Below are 25,945 nucleotides of genomic sequence, written 5' to 3' on the forward strand. Positions count from 1 at the left end.
GTCCGTTCAGTCTCGTTTCAGTCATCCACACGCACGCGTAGACGCGCGTCACATCGCGGAGAAGGCACCGGCCGCTACACGCTTGTTTACATCCTCTTCGTGCCGCCGCGCCGTCACGCAACCAACTCCCCTGTGGGCAACGCGCTTAACGATCGCGCTCGTTATCGGCGGTGATATATGCGCGTAGTACGGCCGCAGGTGAAGCGGGAAATCGATTCGACTCGAGAGGAGCCGCGTGGCCAGCAAAGCGGAAATAATGCGCGGAAATCGTGGGACGGTCCTCGTCCTGTGCACGATGATCAATTGCCTGGTGAGTTGTCGAATTGTACTCCACGAATGTACTCTGGATTTTAGCCTCCTCCGGATTGTTTCCGGGTCGTTCCCCTCCGAAGCGTTTGCGTGGGCGACTCTTTTGGCACGTGGACGCGACTCGGCGTAAGATCGTTTGTAATGTAGGTGTATCTCGCGTGTAACGTGACGCCGTGATTACGTCGCGCGGATCCCACTTCGGGACATCGAGATAGCTATATAATATATTAGCCGGAGCGGTAATCGACGCCAGTCGCTACAACATTAGAAGATGCTTATTATATCGTTAATCGTATCAGTGTAAATTGTACCACCCTGTAAATGTCTGGAGTCACCCCTCGTAACTTCGCACGTGATAGGAGATAAACTCGAATAAAACAATGATTAAATTATGACATTAAAAAAGGCCAATATTATCTTAGAAAACCGTATTAGGTACTTCTTTTCTTTGGGCAACGTATCGTTTCTTGAACTTCTTTAATGTAATCGCCGATCTCCCGATCTGTTTACCATGCGATGCGATGTTCACGTCTCGCAATGTTGCATGAAGAAACTATTTCTCACTCGCTTACGATGATCGGAAGTTTAAACGACTTTGCCATTATAATTCCTGTGCTCATCCATCCACGTGAGAAAATGCAGACTGTCGAACCGTTGTAGATACTTGTTTATTACACATCCCACGTAACGAATACACAGGTGGAAATCTCTTTTAAGCCACCGGTACCTCTATACTCTTCACCGAGTCAAGGTCATTCTCGGCAAGATTGAAATTCTATTAATGTCAGCTGTAGACGCGAGGTACACGCGAGGTACGCGAGGCTTTCTAAGCGGCTGAATTCGTCAAAAAACCCTTGATTATCAATGCCGGACGATTCCGCGGTTAAGGACCCGCCGCGACGGTCTTCCGGCAGGACTACGTTTGTCTGCACGCATGTAGAATCACAATAATTCTTACCTGACCTCGTGGGTCGTTGGACTCTGACACGTCGACCGGCGTCGAGGTGTCGTCGTTGAATATGCGAGTGGTGTTAAAGAGGAATGCATTCCGGGTCGCGGCGCGGCGGCTCCCCTTTGCTCCGTGGCGGGAAGCAAATATTTTACTTTAAAACGTACGTGCTAAGTGTACGAGCAAAGTGTAGCATTATTGCCCTCATGCCTAACCCGCTTTAATAACCGCCATAAAACTCTTGCGTATTGATGGTCGCGAATAGCAGAGGCTGATAGCCGTCTCTTCTTACGCGTCGTCTTACGCGTTACGGTATCGCGCCTTTTACACCGCGCACCTTTTCCGTAAGAAATGGATGTATTACGGAAACTCGTTTTCACTCATACGGAATTGATCGTTAATTTCTTATTTACTGCCCAATTAATTAATACATCTGCTTTTGCGATGACAACTCAATGTAATTTTTTTATTGATCGAGTTTATCAATTGCGATATTGAGTTCGTGATATAGATGAATTAAGCACAGATTTTATTTTGGAGATTTGTTTTAAACGAGATACGTTCAATAATATTCTATAATTTATTTATTTAGTTATTTCTTACTGGGCCAAAAATTTTAATTATAAATTGATTTAAGCGCATATTCGATATGCAATTTCATCTTTTTATTAATGCAACGGGTCTCTACGCGTCCGCTCATCGGCAATTCGGCGTGCCGTGTGGAACATTGAATTAAACATTAGCCGTTCTTTTATTAGATCGATGGCGGGCGCGTTCGCACGTGCGTGACATATCGAGAATTGACTCGCAAAAGAGCGCGTCAATGCATTTCCGTTTTGCCGTCGTGAAAAAAAAGTTCAGAAATATTGAATTGCAGTAGACTCGCTCTGTTCGACTGCATATATTCTTATTTTAAATGCACCAAGTGTCATATACATATAAAAGCCAAGCTTTGAAAGAAAAAAAGAAGAGAAAAATACTTCGGAAAGTGCTGCCGGAAAGCGAGATGCACTTTATGAGACCTGAATAATTTTTAGGGTATCCTGCACGGTATATATTTAACCAGGCAAACATTAAAAAGCACGTACCCCTCGCGTTGTCTTATCCTAAATAAATATAAGAGACGTGAAATATGGAATACCAACGCCGACGTTTTAGTCTTCTTACAACAGTCGTTTGGAACAAATTTACAAGCAACGTTCTACGCTGATATTATACGTTAGACGAAAATAGTCACGGTCTATCTCAAATACTCTCTTACGATACATCTGCAAACGACATACTTTCAGATACATTCTGCAATTCAAGACCAAAGATCCAGAAAACGCAATTGTTTCCATATCGCGCAACTTCTCGGCATTGTGGAACAAAATTATTCCACGGTGTTCACACAAGATCGAGCCCGAGTTTCATTAGTTTCCCTATAGATCCACCCATGCTAACAAGAACAGACCCATTGTTTTCGTGGCCAGGGGAGGAAAGGAAGAGGTGAAGGGCTGGAGGAAATAGATCGGCCACGACCACGGAGGCCAATTTGCAGGCAAACAGAACTACGGAGAGCTCCGCCTCCTCCTAGTTCCACGCAACGGTAGTTGCAATCCCATCTGTAACGATGCGGCTGAATATTGGCTCGTTTCTTTCCTTTTCCTCGCATTATGCAGGGTACCTTCGCCTTTCGAGTCTTTCTTGCTGCTGTCGCATCTGTTACTGCGAGCGACTTCATTCCGCGAGCGGTTCCAAGAGACCGATATCGATGCTCCCTTATACAGGATGTCCCAGAAAAGATATACAGAAAATGTGTAGGATAGGTCGAGCAGTCGAATCAAATTTATTTGAAAATTTTTTGACATTTTCTTAGCAAAGATTTGATTAAAAAGAGTTGTCTTTCTTCATTCTACTGAGAGATTAAAATTTTGTTGAGACAAAATCTATTTAGCTTCATAAAAGTAAAGCCGCGATATTTTATTTGTTTATAATTCAAGAATTATCATCTTTTGCCATTTTTTAAATGAAAGGTCAACTCTGAGTTTGTGAGAGAATCTGTATTAAAATAAAAGGTGGGGATCTTATTTTGAGATTTCTTATTTATTTCTTACGATATGAAATTATGGATTACTTTTTTTTCCTAACATTATATATTTATTTCTCAAGTTTCGTAAGACACCCTGTACACAGGAACGATTATCTGGAAGATAATCCTCGCAGAAACAAATGCGTAGTTAACGAGAAAATTGCTCCAACTTGCACTATTTGCATACGAAAAAGATTGACAGGAATATGAAAGATTAGTGCAAGAAGGTTCACCTTGAGAAGATTGCAGATGCAGGCAACGGTAATTAAGAGTACCACGAGTCGAGCAAGTCATCTTCAGTTTTTGCGGCTTTTCTTCCCGACGAGTTTTTCCCAAGTGCGGACCTTTCCCCCCCCCCCCCCCTCCCCCGCTTTACCCCGAGTTATAATTCACGGTACGCATGTATAAAACGCGATTCCCATGTACGGGCGAGAACGGATAGCCGGGGAAACGCTCGAGTTTACCAATACATATACGTGTTGGAAACCGGGTACCGATATCCCATGAGATAATTGCGACCGTCCGATGCTTCCGTGCATCGCGGTGTGCGAATTGCATCGCCATACCTTGTAATTGACGCCCGACGATTATTCTCGCGGCAACGATTGGATTTTTCGACGCGTTTTCTGACCCGACCGAGAGCGCGCTAATGACCGCGAGAGATGCATGTTACACCGGGAAAATCGACGCTCCCGGGCCATGCAATTATCTGAAATCGATAGTGCAATGCAGCCGGTTCGTTGCATAAGGATACATCGTGCTACTCGTTTTTGTGAAGAAATGATTTTCGCGTTTGAAGATATATAGGTACGTACGACACGGTAAGATTGAGATCTCTCGCTACCGCGCATCGCAATAAAACGACTTGAATCGTTAATCTGGAGGACGATTTAAGTTTAATGGGGGAACTTTAACGTTTAGACATTAAATTTCGAGGATGCACAATTGAATATAAGTTTTTATATATTTTACGTTTATCGAGATTTTCTTAATATGTGTAAAATATGTATACAAAAATGTTTTAAGTGAAATAAAGAAAAAAAGCTGTTGGATCGGCAATTGACAAAGACCGTGGATGGAAACTGGAATAGCTGGTGCTGGTGAGGTTACCCTGTAAAAATGAAAGAAGCACGTGTGCAGCGTGCGTTTCCAGAGTCGTTCGACTCCGATTCCGCGCAAAGATCGCGGCCATCGCGTCGTTTACATTCGTAATAACGCTATCGTGTGCGGGCTTCGAAACGTGAAGATTATTTCGCACGTTGCCGACCGTGAAATTGTCGGCGTGACAGCGACGGCACGCGCTCGTAAATTCTATCCTTCGGGACGCGCGTATCTCTCGATCGCGCATCGCGCGATCGCGCTCGTTGCAGCTGCGACAGAATTTACGGCTGCATTAAGGGCGCGTCGCGCCGCGTAACCATGCCGTGACAGTAATTAACGACGTCGCGTCGAATTATTCCGATTCAATCCTCCGGAATCCCATCGTCTCAATTGATTCATAAATTGCCGGTCGCGATTATTTACGATCGTGCGAGATACCGTCCGTCGGCGTCGAGAGCAATCAACGTTCCTAGCTGAGAAATGCTTGGAAGAACCGAGACCGGCGCAATTGTGAATGTAGATCTCGAACGCAAATGTTTCCCGCCCTCCTTTATCCCTCTTTGAGATTCTAAATATCGCAAATAGGTATATTGTGAACTCAAACTCGCATAATGCAGTCACGGTAGTTTATCACGTGATCTTTCAAGCAATTTCAGTAAATCGCTTTACGCGATTGTAATCGGCACTACTTATATTTTGGAATCTCCATAAATTTCTCCAAGTAATAAAAATTTTTTTATTTATATTAGATGAAATTGAGGACGAAGTACTTGATCCTCGGTCATTTGCGGGAAATAGTTTGGACCGCAAAGAGTTAAGTTACAAGACTTATAAGTGGTAAATGAATTCGATGAATGTTTAAGTAAACACGTAATCGTCGATCTTTGCTTGTTTCATTACGAAGCAAAAAGGAAATGTTTTTTTTTACATCTTTTCTGTTAATGATTTCTGTTATTATCGCGTATCATCAACACGTTTCTCTCCGTAGTTTTATGATCACAGTCATTTTTATGGAAGCGGTGATCTCGATGCGGCCACGAAGAATTATTCGGACAATGCAATTCTGTACAAAACGCCAGTCCAGAAGTGAGGATGCATCGTTCACTGCGCGGCCTCGCGTGTGTATGTATATGTGTACGTGCGCGTAACCGCGATGCGTAACAATGCGATCGCGATTGGCGGAGAAATAAGCACTCGTACGAATATGCTTCGTGTGCGAGGAATATCGAGTGTATTACGTTGAGGAGATCGATAAGGAGAGAAGTTATAACAACCGAGTTATACGACGTGATTGAGTTGCTAATAGTGTTCTAATCGTGACTCCGGAATGATATTAAATTGTTTTCCGACGTCGAATCTAACGGTGATTATAAAACTGTTGAAATCGATTGCATGATCGATCGAAAGGAAACATTATCGAGGAATAGAATCTCTCGTAACCCGTGCAGTGACCTACAAACGCTTCACCTCGATCGAAATTTCAGAATATGCGAATAGTAAATACAATGGTAACGGATATCCAGAATGTGGCTTATCATTATAAACTTATTGGATGTCTAATTGATCAGAAATACATTTAATCGGTATCCATACTGTGTGAATACAAGTGCGGCAATTGCATGTGGCCTGTCCCTTTCACGCTCACTCTCTATAATGGGATTACGTCCGAGCGGAAGAAAGGATACAGACGCAGTCCGCATTCCATGGTGTCTATTGGAGGAAGAGAGAGAGAGAGAGAGAGAGAGAGAGAGAGAGAGAGAGAGAGAGAGAGAGAGAGCATCCGCGCGATTATACTTAACTGAACCATAATTTAACCACCGCCATAAAAGTCCGAAGAAGACGCGCGAGAAAACGGTGGGATCTGAGATCTATCTACGTGCGCTTTGTTTCACGAATATTTAACAAGTGCAAACTCTTATCCTTGAATTCCTTCAAATAAAACATCTTCCTCTTTGAACCAGAAAATTTGGCTGTGAGTAAAAAATGAAAGAAATCGCATGTAATGATATTTGGCACAAAATTGAAATTCAATTTTTATCTAAAATATAAAATAAAACGGATAGATTTTTTATAGCTACAATATTCATAAAATATAAAAGACATTGTAAAATATCCATTGTATTATCAATGTTTGTTAACTTTCTATCATTAAATTAAAAATTATTAATGTCGGATAAGTTTATCTTGCATAATAAAGCAATTATTTTTTAGTAGATCTATCTTTCTACATATTAATTTTTTAAATCATATTTTTTAGAATAGAGTCTTTGGATTATTATTATTATTGTTCGATCGAACGAAGAGCGTCCTTGCGTTCCGCCATTCTTCAGGATCGTAGCTGAAGCGCGAACGGAATTTCCGCGTGGGAACCGCGGCGTTACACACAGATCGCGATCGTCCTCGACGCGCTTCTCCTCGGCACGGCCGTGACGCCGTGACTGCTCTGTTCTGCGTTTAAATTGGCTCGGCTCGTTAGGCGTAATTAAGAGCCGGCGGGAGGCGTTTGCGTTGAATATAAAATTCCATCCTGCCACCCTTGGATGCAGCGCTACGCACGCTGGGCTCGTGCTCTGTATTTCCACGCGCATGCGGCGTTGCGTGCAACGGCCGATTAACCCTCTCTCTCTCTCTCTTCCTCTTTCTTTCGCAGGTGGATTAATTTCTTTAATATCCCACATATGCGTGACTTCGTCCGACTGTTACTTTACTGAGAGATGAAATGTGTATGTACACGCCTCGCAATCGCGTGTTTTGCAGGGAAAGCAATAGATAGTATAGCAGTATACAGATTGATAAATAATGAGCTCTCACGCTCCGCGAAGACCAAGCGTGACGCTTGGCGGACGCGCGGATACGCACGTGCCTTTACTTCGATTTTTCCCGGAGAAGACGGCGAGAACGTCGCGCCGACGTTGAAATAACGCGTCCATTCAGGAAAGCGCATCCATTATTCATCAACGGGACGGCCACTCTGTGGCCGACGAATCCGCGCGGTTCCGCTCGAGCGACGCGTTTACGGATTATCGCCGTCAAGCGTAAGACGGCTGCTCGCAATTCAGAATGCATTCTTTTAGAGACGTACATCCCCGTTGCGCGAACGCGCATCCGATCGACCGTTTTACCGTTCAACCGCTGAAAACCGCCTGGCCGCGCACGGGACGACGCAAAAGTTATCCCGTGAATGGATAATAAATCGGACGATAAAACGGAAATGTTTTCGGGTTTACGGTAACTACGTATACGGCATCTATATATACGTACTTTCTGAAACGGGGAGGTCTAAATAGTCAAGCCTGTGTCTCCCAAGATCTTAACGATAAGAAAAACTCTCGTTGTATCTTATGTAAAACTGTGCTTTAGTCGTCTCTCGAGAGAAAATCTTTGAAGAATTCCTTACTTATATACATGACCATGTACAAATTTACATGAGAAATTCTTGTTTCTGGAGATACCGCTATGGATAGATAAGAGTGTTTCTCTTCTCCTCTCTATCTCTTTTATATCTTATTTAATCATTTTATAATTTATATAATAATTTATATAATATTGAAGCAAGAAATGATAGTAATTGATCAATAATTAAGAAATAATTAAATACTCATCAATCTGCAATATTATATGATGTTAATATTCAATTACGTTTAATAAACGTCAGCGTCCTCGCTATTATACGTATAACGATACACATATTGATTAAAAAGACGGCATAAACAGGCAGAAGGAAACGCTTCAATCCAGCTTTATTCTCGCGCTTCGTTTCAATGCTTAATCGTGGTTTGTTTTTCAAAGATAATATCCTTTATACTCTTAGAAAACTCCGTACTTCCTCTCGTTATCTTTCCGCTCATAAGAAGGGCAATAAAACGCAGAGGAAAGATCCGAGGCTGGCGGAACAACAGCTTAGAAAAATGCAAAGAGCTAAGGATCTCTTCGCGTGGTTTCTTTTCCTTTCAAGACAGGATAAAGGCGGGATTCCTGGACATTCTTCGGAGATATATATATATATATATATATATATATATATATATATATCCGCGGGACACGAGCGGATCGAGTCCACACAATTCTCCGATATGGCAATCGGCGCATTGGGATCGGTAATCCGTTGCGGCGCGGTCACATTAGACGCGACGGCAATAATCGCGCTTCGGCAATAAAATCTTATGACTATACCGTTCAAGCGTTACCATAGGCGATCGTCGGCAAGATTCGCCGACTTTCCTCCGAATAATGTTGCGCACGCCACCCAGCTTGAGGCGCACGGTGCGCTAACGGTGCATACGCGCGCAACGGATGCCGTGTCACCTTGCGGTGCTTAAAGCGTGCAGCCGCGAATCTGCTGCGAGTACGCGCGATTCCATTTCCATTTCCACTTCCACCGTTGAGTACCGGGGTAGGCCGGCGATTTAACCGATGCCCCGCGTTCTTTGTACTTCCGTGGCCGCAATCTTTGTATTTCCGTGTTCCTGTGGAAAAAAAGCGATGTGAGAAGCGAAAAAAAAGAGCCACGACATTTTAAAAAAGACTATATGTATATGTATACGTGAATACTATTAAACAGGAAATGTCATGTTTCCCAATTTTATTTATATAGAAATTATTTGAAACTGTGTAAAGGAAGTTCCTGAAAGTTATAAAAATAAAACTCATATAAAAATATAAGAGTCACTTTCTCTCTCAACGTGAATAAGCTGTTGTATTCTCGAACGTCGTCTTTTCCGAATTTTCGGGCTAATTTGAAATTGAAACTTCTTCTTAAAGATTCTCACATTAGTTTTGACGAGGTTAATTGTAAACAGATGACAAAACTTTATTCACCATTGTAACAATATTATAAATAATATTGTATTAATTTATTTGACATAAATGGCCACGTTGCTCGTTGGAGTCTACCGAGCTGGTGAATGTGCACAAAAGTGCGCAAGCATTGTTTGGAGATCGTGGGAAACCGGGAAGCGATTAGGGAAGAGGGAAGAAAAGAGAGAGAGAAAGAGAGGAAGGGAAACTGCATTGGGCACGTATTCGCTTGGCACCTACCCGGTGCAAACGCGGTGGTCCGACATAGGAGAACAACCGCGGAAGCGGCTTCTGGAAGGTCACGAGAACGCGCAAGTAAGACGCATCCACCGTGAAAAGCGCCGGAATGCACATCGAGGCGTCTCGGCCTTGACTCCTGATGCACCAACGTATGTGGGTTACGAATAATAAAAACTATATACCGTGTAATCCACACACTGCAAATCCAAGTGTGTTATTTTTACACGTACAAATGTCTAAAAATGGCACATTTGACTGAAGCTCTTTTTACATGTTTCTTGCGCATTAAATTACGTCATTTAACACGTTTAATCGTATTAAATTAAAAGTTAATCGCGTTAAATGACATGATTTAAAACGGCAAGACATGTGTAAAAAAAGTTTCAGCTAAAATAACACATTTGGATTTGCAATGCATTTCGTGGACTTGCAGATGCATCAAATAAAAAATTTTACGTACATTTTGATGCACGAAGTTTTAAAAATGAGAAAATGTTCAACGTTTCTCGAGAAACGGTTTGTCACGTATGTATCTTCGTGTGCCCTTGCATCGGGGAACCTACAAACTATTTTCTCGCATGATTGCAGAAACGGAAGTTCGTAGCACGGAACGCAATTGTCTGATCGTGTAAGTATTTTTTGTGTAGCGCGACGAATGCGTCGATTGTGTGCATTGAAATGCTCTCTAGGGAAAAGGGGAATGTAGGAAATTGTCGCACTGTTAGTCGTAATCGCGCTGCGCGTGTATAAGTAGGTACTTGGCGCGAGACACTGTGTCTCTTGATCGCTTAGCAGACTTTCTGGTAGCTTTTAGCCATTTGGTATTATTGCCTCTTTGATATTATTGTGTAACGATACCGTGGATCGATTCGAAACGACGTCGTTGGATCGTTTCAACTAAATGATACGCTAAATAATTGATTCAAATTTTCTGTGCTACTCTAATGAAATTAGGAAAAGAAACAGGGTGGATACGTGCTCGTGAGAATGTTCATAAAGTGTTTTTGAAAGAAAAAGAAACAAAATAATTTCAAATATGTCCTAGTTGTAAGTGGACAAGAAATAAAAAAGAGGAAAAACACAAATTTATTTCTATTTTTCCAGTAGGAAAAGAAACTGAAAACTAAAAATTCAGAAATCAAGCAAAGTTTTTAATTTTGAATCGGACTGAATTTATTATCAAATTTAGAATATTAATTTATTAATATAATTTAAATATTGAATTTATTATTAAATTATTCGCGTAAATCTTATTGTTATATTATATTAGAAATTCTTCTTACTCCTCTCTCTTTTAGAACTTTAAGGTTTGTATTCGTCTGAAACTGTAAATGCGTACATTATGATGACAATAACAATAGGTATTTAATTAAATACATAAGTATATATTATAAGCATAAAAGAATTATAACTTGACGTTAAAGGAAGCTCGCTTACAAATCTTCCGTTAAAATCCAAAAAATTCTTGTCTAGCTGCTGTCTAGCTCGCGAAACTGGGTCGCTAAAAGGGAGAGCAAAACTCATCTTCGATCTTCTTGTAGAGATTGGCTTCATCCTCGCCCACTTTGACGAGCGTGAGGCTCGGCGATGAGTGCAACCGAGACCGGGAGTGTGAGGTCGGGATCGCTAATAGTCACTGCTACTTGGGTTATTGCCGGTGTCAGCCCTTCTTCGCCGGCTACAATGGAACCCATTGTCTCGAATGTAAGTTCGCCAAAGTACCCTTTTACCTCCTCCAACCACAGCTCTCTTTCCCTCTCATCTCTCGACCGAAATCGATGTCCTTGAACATTCGCTTTATAGCAAAAAAAATCTCAGAGACTTGCAAGGGATAGATATAACTTAATGGTGTTAGATTACGCGAAGAGCCTTATTGAAAAATCATTAAGGAATACTTAGTTGTTATTTACTGAAAGAGATTTAGTAAAGGAGACTGCTCTACGCGGTAATGTAAGAGATGCTGATATCTTCTAATGTTGCAGCGACTCTACTGGGCAACGATTGTCTCGTGAAGGAACAATGCTCCTTGAAAGTTGCGAACAGCAGCTGCCTCGAGGGCGTGTGCAGATGCGAGGAGGGACACTTGCAGTTTCGCAGGCATACCTGTCTGGGACGTAAGTGTATGCTGACTAACGCTCATTATCTCTGCAATTAAGAATGTTTGATTACGTGCCGCAAAGTTACGTAAATGTAAATCCATAAAAATATAAATTTTTATGAATATAATTAGAGCACTGAATCTAATTCTTAGAATCCATTATCGAATTCAGACTACAAAAAGCGGAATTAAAGCAAGCTTAATTTCCCATCCGATCGATTGCGAAACCATAATGTGCAATGACATCGTACTTAATCGGTATATTAATACATCAGGGTGGATCGATAGGCACTATAATAAGCTATCCGCTCGTGTTCCTTGATGTTACCGTTGGTAGCTGTCTTCGCGTGACATTAAGGCAATCATTAGCGACGTGGAACGATGCACGTCGGTGAAAAGATCGATGATAAATAGCTAGGCGAAGCGTAGTTAGAGTACCCCGCGGAGAAAATTCTAATTTATGTGATCTTCTCCTTCTCGGCTCATCGAGCGCGGTACACACGTGCACACACTACCTAGCATACCTTGGAAATACATTCCGAGAGATCGTATACTTTCTTTCCCCCGCCCTCTCTCTCTCTCTCTCCTCCCTCTCTCTCTCTCTCTCTCTCTCTCTCTCTCTCTCTCTCTCTCTCTCTCTCTCTCTCTCTCTCTCTCTCTCTCTCTCTCTCTCTCTCTCTCTCTCTCTCTCCCTCTCTCTCTCCTCTCTCTCTCTCTCTCTCTTGATTTATTGAGAGTCGGTTTCGATCGCTGACAGCCGGTTACTGCGCCGTTTTCGATGCCGGGATCACCGCGACTTCCTGCGCTAACGATCTCGGCTATTTATTGTCATCATAAAAATACATTGAAGATACTTTCACGAGCAGGTCGTCTTACGTGGATAGAAACAATAAGCGTTCATTTATTTACAGAAATTTTATACTTGAGATACGATTGTATAGTAATATTTTCTCCAAAATATTTGTACGTAAATTATATATGAACAAAACGTTTACAACAAATTGGTACTGCTTATTTAAAATAAGAAAAGATTATGAAATAATTGTAAAAAGTTAAAAATTACAAAAAATTTATAATCAATTAGAGAAAAAACACTATTTACAGTCCGTTCTGGATGATCTTGGCTGGATTAGCTTAATAATTGTGTGAATTATATATATATATATATATTTTTTTGTTTCCAATTAAACTGTGTTAAAACTCTTAAAACAGTTCTTTGCTGGAATAGTAAATCCACGTACTGAAATCGATAATCGATTTAATTTTTCATGCCACTAAGCATCTTTATTAAATCACTGTAAAGAATTTATTGTGAAAAAATATTACTACAGTCAAAGTTCGAATCTGGATCTCCATCTCGTGACGGGCATCTTTACCAATTCGACTACTCAGATATGAGGTAAAAAATTGATAATAGTGAGAATAAATACAGGCTATTTATTTATCGAAATTTTTTTATACTTTTTTTATCAAGAAACTTAATTTTTTCGCGGTAAGTTAAGAATTACGGGTGTAACTTACAAGTAACACTAGGGAAGTGCCATACGGCGATTTTCCTGAAACTTGGTACAAGTTTCCATACAAGTAGTACATGGAAAACTATTGGACACGTATATTGTTATATCGGCTCGAAAGCCGTTTGAAGGGTAGAAATCACCCTTATCGATTTTGGGGGTAGGTTCGACTATTTTACGAATTATTTTTACGATTGTTGCGAAATCAGGTAACTAAGAGTTTTTGGGGTCGCTGATAAAGAATCTGAAGTCCGTTTTTAAGAATTCAAAATGGCGGATCCAATATGGCGGTCGCATTTTTTCAAAAGTTTTATACCCTGTCAAAAAGTGCGAAAATTGCAAAAAAGTAAGAAATGAGCATAACTTTGAGGCGAATTTGTAGCAAAAAGGTCCTAATCGAAAACTACCCCTAACAGTAACGAAACATCGAAAACCATCCCTACAAGTAGTGATGCATCTAAAAATCAATCCCTCTTTAGCGCTACCCAGGATGAACGACGTGGACGTGATAGGGTTCTCATCCCATTGGGGTGCTTTTTGAACGTGAGTCCCCTTGCCTCTCACGAATCGGGGTGCTTTTTGAACGTGAGTCCCCTTGCCTCTCACGAATCGGGGTGCTTTTTGAACGTGAGTCTCCTTGCCTCTCACGAATCGAGGTGCTTTTTGAACGTGAGTCCCCTTGCCTCTCACAAATCGGGGTGCTTTTCGACTTACACTTTAAATTTAGTGCAGTAATGTGGAGAGTTAGCGTTTGTTACGGCAAAGAAGTGCTGCATGCACATTGATGTCATACACCAAGCACATTTAATTATTGCAATATCATTGCAGAGTTCACATGTGCCATTGCAGTTTCTCAAACAGAAATCTGCAGGGGCTTCGCATTTGTCGGGTTTTTCTGCAATATACCCACACTTCCACCAAGCGTATCGAAATATATTCTTAAATCTGGGCGAGGAAAACTGGTTATGTATTAAAGACTGTATTTTGAGGATGTTATTCCTTAAATGTAAATTTACATCATAATTATACAGCATGACAATATCAGAAAATTGTCTTAAAACATTCTTCCAAGGTCTAAAAGTGTAAACGTCCAGCGGTTGAATTAAACCAGTGGTTCCAGCGGGAATCGTAAAAATTTTGACGTTTTTATTGTCTTTATCAATATTGTCAAACTTTTTTTCAGTCTGGCCAGTCCAAGAATCTAACAAAAGAACAGAGTTTTCCCCGGTGTTTGGTAAAAAAAACGTTTGCGAACCAATTAATGGCAAGGTCGGATGTTAATTTGCCTGATTTTGATGCAAATACGACAATATTGTCTGCTTTGTACAAAGTTTTCTCAACGATTGGTCCAAATTTACCACTAGTCTCTTGCAGAACTATTAATAAAGGGGACTTTAAATCTCCGTTGGCAGAAACGATTGGCTGAATAGTGTAGCTGTGCGTCAAAGAATTCAAAGAATGCGCTAAACACTCGACTTTCAATGATCCTTTTAAAGCAAGCGTGCGACCTGCATGCGTTTCTAAATTGAACCCCGATTGATCGGAATTATAGACATTGTCTTCACCTACCAACATGATCTCTGATTTTACTTTAGAAACAAATTCGCTTGATGCTTGTAATAATTTTTCCTTTGACGATATTTGTTTTTTAGTCACAAATTTATTTATCTTTCTCGATACAATTCCATGATTCACTTTAAAATTATGTACCCAAAATGCGGAAGCAGTGAATAATGTCGGTGACAAATTGATTTCTTCTCTAGCCCGTAAAGCCCATCTTTTTATATCAATGTCATGAATAGAAAGCGATCTTTCAGAAGAAATTTTGAATCCAAAACATACTTCGAAATTTGTAATAATTTTTCATTTCTCGTGCCACCTTCTTTAATTTGCGCCTCCCACCTATACAATGACCTCAAATCAGAAACTTTCTTAAATCTGTGCTGAACTGACTTTAAAGGCAAAGCTTTTGTCTTCCCGGAACGCTAAAATTGTACAGCCTTTGTTTTATATTCGATATCAATATCAATTATAGTTTTCTTGCAATCCTTTATTGATTCTTCGAAATCACTTTGAGAAACCTCATCAACAGGAATTGCTTCAGGATATACACTTTTCATTAAAGCTTAAAGTATCAATGCTTTCGACAAATATCTGTGCATGTATAGCATCTATTCTCCAAATTAGCTGCAAAAGATTTTTCCTCGTCTGTAATAACTGAATCCACATCATATTCAGGAGAATTAAAACTTCTTTGTAATAAAAGAACAATGTTTCTTGGATTCATCGACATTATCTTTACAGGTAGGGGAGACCGGGGCTAAAACGTCAGTTTTTTTTCGGTGCCGATTTTTAACAACAAAATAAATAATTTTAGTTAAATGTGGTATACCACTGTAAAGAGTGAACCTTTAGCTACAAAATTTATATAGGAAATTTTTGTCTACGTCGCTTTGTTTAACCGGTATAGAGCAAAAACGACAACGGTGGAAAAATTGAAATCTCAAAAATGCCGGGGTTTAAACGTCACACTGCATTTTCAATACATATACGTATATTTAATCCTGAAAAATGATAGGATACATTTTAATAATTGTTTTTAAAGAGAAAAATATAAAAATTTATTTAAAATTTTTATGCGAAACATTATTAAAAAATAGTTACGAGGGTTCCTCTTTCCGCAGAAGTCACTCGCCCGTCTTGTTTCACTCCTCGACGTCCGATGACTCTATTCGGTGTCTGAACGGTTGTAATTCCCATCTCATCCATATTCCATATGCAGTGAGCCTGGAAATGCCCGGAAATGCCTTGGAAATGCATCCGGACTGCTTACTGACCGATTAGCCCCAAACACAAGTTTCAGGTTTGATCGCCCACGAAATATTAGACATCAACGATAATGAAAAAACTACACTGGATTCGTGTTCAGCATGCATTACTTTTTATAATCACGCCCGTGAAACACTCATTGATATAAATATGGTATAATATACGTATCAATGGTTTAGAATTGGTATAGGTATAAGTAATAGACGATTATTATACCGTATAGCAGTATACGTTAAGAAATTGTAATAAATATACATTTTTTAAACGTTTCTACTAAACCTAATTAATACTTACTGGTATAAATATGGTGTGATATACGTATTTATAATTTAGGATTGGCAAATAATTATATAATAGACGATTATTATACCGTATAGCAGTATACGTTAAGAAATTGTAATAAATATACATTTTTTAAACGTTTCTAATAAACCTAATTAATACTTACTGGTATAAAGTAAAGTAATAGACGATTCTTATACCGTATAGCAGTATACGTTAAGAAATTGTAATAAATATACATTTTTTAAACGTTTCTAATAAACCTAATTAATACTTACTGGTATAAAGTAAAGTACATTCGTAAATTGCCAATATAATAAACAAATAAATACGTTAATAATCTTTGATACTTATATATAAGCATCTCATATTTAAAATAATTTAAATTAAATTAAATTATTAAATTTATTGCGAAAAATATTACCGAATGTACTTTACTTTACTTTACTTTACTTTATACCAGTAAGTATTAATTAGGTTTATTAGAAACGTTTAAAAAATGTATATTTATTACAAATTCTTAACGTATACTGCTATATAATATAAGAATCGTATATTATATAATTATTTGCCAATTCTAAATTATTGATACGTATATCACACCATATTTATACCAGTAAGTATTAATTAGGTTTATTAGAAACGTTTAAAAAATGTATATTTATTACAATTTCTTAACGTATACTGCTATATGGTATAATAATCGTCTATTACTTATACCTATACCAATTCTAAACCATTGATACGTATATCATACCATATTTATATCAATGAGTGTTTCACGGATGGTAGCGCATCTTTCCGTGCTAGTTTGGAACGACGCCGCTAGGCAGCGCATAATGGTAAGACTAACTCGTAAGTAAATTTCAGTTGAGTGCTAATATAAGCAGGTCTCTGGCGAAGCAAAATCATGACATTCGCAAGATATGTATATTTTTCAAATATCGAGATGTACCTATATTTTACAGATATTTAAAAAATCTTTCAAACATGAAACACAATTATTACTGATTGTTAAGTGTATAAAAAACGTATCAAAACTCATAGAACATACGTATTACACACTACGTGTAAAAAACGCATTAGATATACGTGTATAATCGGTGGACATGTCCGCAACCTATCCCATTTAATATATGTATTTATGAGCGTATTTATATACGTATATGAATATACGCATATATAGACTCCTAGAGATATCATTGCCACCTTTGACTAGAGAGGATACGGCCTTAGAGGCGTTCAGGCATAATCCCACGGATGGTAGCTTCGCACCACCGGCCGCTCGACCGAGTGCGTGAACCAAATGTCCGAACCTGCGGTTCCTCTCGTACTGAGCAGGATTACTATCGCAATGACTGGTCATCAGTAGGGTAAAACTAACCTGTCTCACGACGGTATAAATATACGCATATAAATACGTTTACAAATACGTTTGTAAAACGTTCATAAATACGTATATTAAATGGGATAGGTTGCGGACATGTCCACCGATTATATACGTTTATCTAATACGTTTTTTATACCGTATGGTATGTATGGTTCTATGAGTTTTTATACGTTTTTTACACCAATCCGTGTTTCACGGGACGTACTTCGAGATTTGGAGAGCAAATATTATTGCAGATATTACAAAATTTCCACGCGCAGAAAATGTAACTTTCACCTTCCGAAAACACGTTTGCCCTCGTAAAAATCATAATACGGCAGGTAACCTGCCGAAACTCTGTTGGTCACATGGGTACCATAAGCAGCGTTTACAATGTTAATAGCGAGTTCGCACAATATACAGGTTCCGAGATATTTGATTTGACGCTTCAACCCCGTTGACGTTTTAGCCCCGGTCTCCCCTACTTTAAATCCATAAATCGTAAGAAACAAGAACAATCACAGCTGTTAAAAAGCAAAAGTTCAACTTTTGACAAGAGCAGTTTACCGTAGCGAATGGAGCGAGTAAGCGAGCGAAGCGATTAAAACGAGCAGAGCGAGAAGCGCGAATGAAATGCATGAGTAAAGCGAGTGGGCGAGTATCGATTTAAAAATTCAAAATTCAAATTTCAAAATTCAAAACACGAAATTCAAAATCTAAAATTGAAAACTCGAAATTCAAAATCCAAAATTCAAATTTCAAAATTCAGGCCACACCTTCCCACGTATTCACTTTGTTGATTTTGTACGCATCTATAAGATTTCGCACGCAAGCTGCACATGTGTACTGTGCAAGGAATAGTCGTTGGGTTTCCCAATGCAACAGTTCATCATTAATTATGCAAGATCTTCGAGAGACGAGTGTGTCTCATCCCAATGGGATGAGAACCCTATCACGTCCACGTCGTTCATCCTGGGTAGCGCTAAGGAGGGATTGATTTTTAGATGCATCACTACTTGTAGGGATGGTTTTCGATGTTTCGTTACTGTTAGGGGTAGTTTTCGATTAGGACCTTTTTGCTACAAATTCGCCTCAAAGTTATGCTCATTCCTTACTTTTTTGCAATTTTCGCACTTTTTGACAGGGTGTAAAACTTTTGAAAAAATGCGACCGCCATATTGAATCCGCCATTTTGAATTCTTAAAAACGGACTTCAGATTCGTTATCAGCGACCCCAAAAACTCTTAGTTACCTGATTTCGCAACAATCGTAAAAATAATTCGTAAAATAGTCGAACCTACCCCCAAAATCGATAAGGGTGATTTCTACCCTTCAAACGGCTTTCGGGCCGATATAACAATATACGTGTCCAATAGTTTTCCATGTACTACTTGTATGCCAAGTTTCAGGAAAATCGCCGTATGGCACTTCCCTAGTGTTACTTGTTAGTTATCTTTGGACCTCAATAAGTAAAAAGTCTTATTCCTCTATATAACAATGGCTCTTGGCAAACGAGATTGACTCGTAGTGTGCGCAAGTTCGTAAACCGAGAAACGAATCTAATTTGCAGCGGCCAAACTCGGCGAGGTATGCTACGAGCACGCTCACTGCCGTCTCTGGGATCTCGAGTCGCACTGCGATTTTCTCATTCCGGACTTATTCGGTCGCTGCCAATGCACCGCTCCGATGCGCCGCGAGGGCAACGTGTGTCGACTTGACAGTCTCGTAAGACCTGCGCCGCTTCCGGAGCATCTACCTCCCTCTCAGGAGCCGATAATAGGGGAAGTCACTGAGAGCGAACGCGATAAGGAAACTGTCACCGAAGGACAAAAGGGCGAGATCGAAGGAGAACAAGATACAGGTATAATTAGAATTGGATCAACTATGCCATTCAGATCGTTATATTATAGAATTTATAAATGGAGTCAACTCAGAAATTGATGAATAAATAATTAATATATGCATAAAGTAAAAGTATTTCTTATCAACAAATCTCAAGAATCATTCTATTCTAGACAGAAATTAGTTTCATTAATTATATATTAATATTTCATTTTGTATGTTTTTTTTACTTTTTTAGAAAAAATTTGCTCTCAGTATTAAAAAAATCTTGTATTTTCTTGTGTAAAAACAGAGCTTTGAGATTATCACGTGAATTGTATTCTAAACTTTGTACTCCATCGAGTGCCGCAAACTTGTAACGAGCTAACACGTGATACCTGACTGCTCTATAAGCCACTTAACATTCTCAGGGAGTAATCCTTGAACGCGTCCGTTGTGCGAGGAATCGTATCAGGCTGCATCATCACCTCTCCGGGTTTCACGCGCCTTTTATCCGATATAATCAGCTTTTCCGTGCACACGGACGCAACGGGAATTCGCGAGACCGAACGGTCTCGTATTCCGGCCCGAATGTGCTCGAGAGGATTAAACGAGATGAGGCGATTCGCATTCTTAATTAGCGCGATCATTAACGAAACACGAGTGGCATCTGTCTGCGAACGCGTACAAAGAAAAGCCACACGGAGATCACAAGTGATCCCCACACGCGATATTTCATTATCCTCCATTATCACTTTCAAAGATTTTCCAATTGCGTTGTATACACGACGAGCGCGTTAATTAGGTAATAAATATACTATGATTATTAGCTGATATTAATTATGATTATAAGCGATCCAATATCTTCTCTCTTGGATAGGTGTTCAGATATCTTGGTTAAAGAACGCAACGATGCTTCTGTCGACGGAACCGCCCAGTCAATTGATACCGGTGAATATAGTGACGAGGCCGTCATTGAGCTTAAGACCCGGATCCAACAATCGTCCCGGGCCAAATGAGCTTCCTGACGATGACGATGCTGTCGTTATCGAGGCGGAAGTCACCGAGCTCGCTCATGTTACGACGACCTCAACAACTTCCGGTAAGATTTACCGTTTTTATATTTTAAAAGATATATTCTTTTGCGACGAAAAGTTATCAGACCACTACACCAGACATATTTTAAGTATAAAAAATTGGCGGATTAAAGTTACGGGATTTCGATTCTGGACTAACAGCACACAATTCAATTTGATTCGTTCTGCCTTTCAGCGCCAATAAAGACGGACCGTCACGAGAGCGGCGCGATAATGACGGCCGTCAGTCTCGGGCTACCGTGCATCGCCGATCTGGAGTGCCGTATAGCCGATCCGATGTCGCGGTGCATCGGCGGCGTGTGCGACTGCAGCTTGCCGACCAACGGCAGTTGCAGCGCGCGGCGGACCGGCTGCGCCCCAGGCACGTTCCAGTGCCGGTCGTCCGGTAGCTGCATCAGCTGGTTCTTCGTCTGCGACGGCCGCGCCGATTGCTCCGACGGCTCCGACGAGGAGTGCACCGGTCCTCGCTGCCCGGTCCAGTCGTTCAGATGCAACGACAGTAATGTCTGCATATCGAGGTCCGGACTGTGCGACGGCAACCGCGACTGTCCTCGCGGCGAGGACGAGATCGGCTGCAACAATCGGCGAAGTTGGTATTCTCCCGTGCCTTTTCCATGCCCATTTCTTTTGTAAATTATATTAAGATTCAAACGTTTTTGTGACATGCATGTACAGAAGCTGAAAAAAACCGTGATCATCAATACTTTCGATTTTTAATGACTTTTTCCCGCGCTATTGAGGTAATTTATATGCCATCTTAAGATTAAAAGTGCCTTCTCTCGATCGTATTGATCGAAAAAGGCACTTTCGAAATTTTCGAAACAAATATAAATCACAGCTGTGCATAATGGCTTAAGATTTCACACCATCGCACATATCAAAAATGACTTTGAAATTCATGGGACGAAATGAAATTCATTTTTGAAGAAGAATTGATTCCAAAGTCTCCAGATGCAACCCTGATAAATTATTTCGTTCTGGAGCTATTTATAATAGAAGCTGCGAGAGAAAAAAGTTCAAGATATGACGGGTCTCAAACACGCTAAGAGGTCCGGAGATAACTTTCTCAAGAATTAATCAATAAAGCTATCCTGTCCTGGACTAAGCGATTATTAAAAATCTATAGGGCAAGGGAGAATTATATCTAAAAAGAACTGTTAAAAAATATTAATAAATATTAACGCTCATAATCGCGTTTTATCATTCTCTATAGTTAGAAAAATGATCTCTTAACGAAGGTGATTCTTCATCGTAATTATATTATCGTATATTCCATTGGGTTGATTCATAAATAAGTTCCGTTTTACTTAACAAACTGAATTTTTGTATTTAACAAACGTTATAACAGTATAAATACTGAATCGTAAATGATACATTCGTAATTATTTGCAACAGATAAAATAATCAGATACCATGGGTAATACTATTGTTTCTCAGAAGAAGTGATTCAGTAGCAGTAGCATAGCGGAACGCGTATTTATAAATCTCGACCCAATACTTTTCTGAGAAAAAACAAATGTTTTACCTTACACATTCCATGTATTTCACATCTCCCTGATATTTCACTTTAATTTATACGTGAGATTTCTCGACCTGTGCAGAATGTCCCGAGGGCGCGTTCAGATGCAACAACGGTCAGTGCCTGCCGGCGTACGAATTTTGCAACGCGGTGGTCTCCTGTAGGGACGGCAGCGACGAGCCCAGGGGAGCGTGCAGGACGCGCAACCGCGGCCGAATCACCTCGAGATACTGCCCGTTCAGATGCGACAATGGAAGGTGTCGTTCCGACGCAATAACTTGCAGCGGCCGGGACGGGTGCGGCGATGGTTCCGACGAGAAACACTGCAGCGTCTGCAGTAAGTACCTTTCGTGAAAGAACAAAGATTTAAAACGTGACGAAAAATACGCTGTAAAGTCTCAGGAGATCATCTGACAATATAAATAAAACAGGATTTTGTCGAAATCGGCGAAATCTAAATTCGCGGGGCCTTTCTCGAATATATTCTCTGCAATTACGATCACTTATCCGTCGAGTCTCTTGGACTTGCAATCAAACAAGGTCGCAGATTGTTGAGAAAAACACTATGCGTTAAAATTAATAGCCACTTATGTGAAAACATCTTTGAAACAAACGTGAGAGATGCCTCTTTCCGCGCCATTCACAAATAAATAAAGCGTTGTTTATGAAAGTGGCTTTTTCTTTCCCTGAGACTCTTATTCTCAACGATCGCGATCTTATTTACGTTGGACTCTTTCAATACGTGACTCCAGGGTAGTAACCGTTCGCGATTCGACGCATCGAGAGGCCGTTGTTAGATCTGTGCGCGCTCCTTCACTTCCTAGAACCTAACGCGAGGCGGAGTCACGCTCGCGTGTAATTAGAGCGGGATGCATCGATTACGTTGCTATCTTCCGCAATAATCTCCACACACATCCGGAAGAATACAGTGAGAAATTACATAAATGAATTAGTCATAAACGTGTGTATCCCGAGACGGAAATAATATACCCGCGCGCGATTCGTATAAAAGGCATCGTCCATGCAGATTGCCCTCCTCGCGGGCTATTTCACCCGATCGAGATAAGAATGACCATTCTTGTGAACAATAGCCGCTGCAATAGTAGAACCTAGTCGAATATTTGCAGGAAGAAGGAAAAAGAGAGGAGAAGAGACATTTACGATTGTTTGTTTCTCGTCTTAGGCATACAAAATAATAAACAGTATTTCGGTTATTTCATCTGATAAAAGGAATAATCGAACAATAAACAGAAAACGCGTCATCTTTAATAAAATATAATTAATGTCCGCGAAAGAATAATTTATGCTTAATAATCTGTTATTAAAGTAAATTAAAGAAAAGATGAGTTACATATACATAACATTGTAACAGCTAAATGAGAAACTCAATTTTTAGTTCGCTTTTTTTGCGAAGTTTATTGAGAAACACGCACAACATCAAACATGCTTGAATAAACAATCATAATTCATTTCTTTTCGATCGTTGATTGTATTCATCGCTTGTGGCTTATCATTCTCAGCGTGGGTGCGTTGCTCTAAATTAAAGTTTGCGACAGGACGCCGATTATCAAGCCAACATGTTGCAGGATGCGGCGCAACGATTTAATCTCGACCGACCGATCTTCTCGTCATATCGTCCGACGAAAGGAGAAAGAGAGAGAGAAGAAGAGAGAGAGAGAAGCACAAAGAGGAGCAAATCACCAACCGGCTCGTCAATGGTTTCGCGAAGTAAGTGCCTGAGAATTGAGTAGACGGGCGCAAAAGTAAGTGTGACCAAAGATCGTTAAGCCGTATCGCGGTGACTCCGGCTTTCAATGCTCCGCGATTTCGAGACTGAAAGGACCGCTTTTACTACGAGAGAGCCGGGTAAGACTCCGGCACCCAGAACGAACAGAGAGAATTTTCCGTCGCGCCTATTGCGCGAGATCTCGCATTAAGTCGAACCGGGCCAGTGACCGCCGCCGTAGCGAGTCGCGCTCCCAGGAGGAATGATTGCGCTCGTATAATAATGGGACTTAATCACGTATAGTAATACCCTAAGACACGGGTACAGCTTGCACCAAGGAATAACTTTGGTCGCCCCGTGACGGATAAAACGCGTACTCAGGACTTATCTTTGAAATATTTGGTAATAGGTAGGAGTAGGATCAAGTTTAATATGTAAAAAAGGAGTCAAGTTTAATAATCAAGTTTAATTTTCTATAGTTTCTATTCTATTGGAATAATATTCATAAGAAATAATATTTCATGTATTGCACTTGCGAAGTAACCGATCTCGACCAGTTAATTTTGAATCTTAGAGTACCTGCAGGTGCAGCTGATTCGAAATGTACTTATAAGTAGTTTCTATCGTAGAGAATCGAATTTTTTATAAGTTGTACTCGAATTCTAAGAATGAAGTTGTTAGTTAAAAATATATATAAATGTGTAAAGATTTTAAATAACTTTTATTGTATATTTTTATCATATTTAATTTCAACGATTAATAATCTAATATTTGTAATTATCAAGAAAATAATATATTATAATAATTGTCGCTCTATACAAACGTTTTGATTCGAAGGAACATAAAACTTCTAGTAAAGTGCTCATAAAAGATTCGAATATATTTGATCCAGGTTCGAGTCCACTTGGAAATACCTCGTGTTTTTTAAAGTATTGAAGAGATGATTCGAATCTATTTTTTTCGTCCAAGATTGAGTCTACTTAAAAATAACTTGTATTTTTCGAAATAATTATAGAAAGTTCAAAAACTACACCAACAGATTCGAATCTACTTGTAAGATACTTAATCCCGTCGCTAGCAATAGAGTATTGTATATGTCCGAGATCCCTACTTTAATAAATAAAATTAATAATATAATATAAATTTTTAGATATAAAGATATGATTAATATTATTATGTTATTTGAGAGAGATGCTAAATTGTGTCTAAGCCGTAAGATAAACCCTGAGTACCATTTCATATATGTCAAACGATAATTTTGGAAACGTTAGACCATTCTAATTGTAAGACGAAGATTCGGAGTTTCGAGTATATGTTGCACCATGTATTTAGCACACGGAAGACGCAATATCGTAAATAAAGTCATACACTGGCAATATCTGCATGTAGCATTTAGAAGATAGTCCAAAACTAAGTCTAAAACATCGCATATATATTCAAATTCAATATTATCCTGCGAAAGCGTACCAAAGTGATAATACGTCTTCCGTTTGAATCTCAATGACGCACTTTATTTATTAACGTAAATATTAAAAGTCGCTCGAGGAGAATAATAGATATTTCATAAATGTCAGAAGTGTACAGATAATATAAAATTGTCGGAGCAACAAGACTATAAACAATTACTTTTGTACAATTTTGTCAATTATTATTTCAATAGGACATCTGACGCGTTTTATATATTTATCTTGTAATCTACATCGTACGTATTAAGACACGAAATAATATGTAACTTAATAAATTCTAATAAAATATAAAAATATGTTTTTATTGTATATTTATTATTATTATAACAAAAAAACTACCTTTTTGTCCACAATTGTAACGTGTCACTTCAGAATTTTTCCATATTCAAAACATAATAACAAAATAATTAAGTCTGTATGTTTTAAAAGAATGAATATATCGGTTACGAGTGCATTTTGCAGCACCTAGCAAGCGTGAATCTTATTAGCGAGTCACCGATAATTCATATTGCAAATGCGACGACAAAGGTAAGCATTTGCATTAAAAATTGTCTCATCGACGACGTCGACACATATAAGGACTGCTTTGTCTGGCAACGAATAAAAACAATACAAAATAATCGTATGAAATCAATAATGAGCAAAAGAAGCAAAATCCCAATAAGTTGAATAAATTGTCGACAACGAAGGAATATATTGTGTTGATTATTAACCGTTAATTGTGCCTAATTATGGGTTACTTGAATATTCAAAAACA

At 39.5% G+C, this 25,945-nt stretch overlaps 1 protein-coding gene and 1 pseudogene across 1 annotated transcript; one reads left to right on the forward strand and one right to left on the reverse strand.

Annotated features, from left to right (window-relative positions):
- Nucleotides 1-25,497, forward strand: Impe1 (Ecdysone-inducible gene E1). The gene is made up of 8 exons (XM_071716722.1): nucleotides 1-310; nucleotides 11,009-11,171; nucleotides 11,450-11,581; nucleotides 19,130-19,420; nucleotides 20,261-20,482; nucleotides 20,653-21,066; nucleotides 22,079-22,333; nucleotides 23,583-25,497. Exons 1-8 carry the CDS (start codon nucleotides 257-259, stop codon nucleotides 23,600-23,602), a joined length of 1,551 nt encoding a protein of 516 aa, XP_071572823.1. The 5' UTR covers nucleotides 1-256; the 3' UTR covers nucleotides 23,603-25,497.
- LOC139778656 (uncharacterized) lies at nucleotides 13,790-15,045 on the reverse strand (annotated as a pseudogene).
- Nucleotides 25,498-25,945: the final 448 nt, after the last annotated feature.

The sequence above is a fragment of the Temnothorax nylanderi genome, unplaced genomic scaffold, assembly GCF_030848795.1.
Source record: "Temnothorax nylanderi isolate EJ_2023f unplaced genomic scaffold, tnyl_v1.0 TNYL_tig0191_pilon, whole genome shotgun sequence".
Classification (NCBI taxonomy): Eukaryota; Metazoa; Arthropoda; class Insecta; order Hymenoptera; family Formicidae; genus Temnothorax; species Temnothorax nylanderi.

Bases quoted from the DNA above. Each gene is read 5' to 3' on its own strand.
- Impe1 (XM_071716722.1), top strand. From the start codon at position 257: ATGCGCGGAAATCGTGGGACGGTCCTCGTCCTGTGCACGATGATCAAT. The intron at 20,483-20,652 runs GTAAGATTTACC...TCTGCCTTTCAG, and splicing joins GACGACCTCAACAACTTCCG to CGCCAATAAAGACGGACCGT. The intron at 22,334-23,582 runs GTAAGTACCTTT...AACATGTTGCAG, and splicing joins GAAACACTGCAGCGTCTGCA to GATGCGGCGCAACGATTTAA.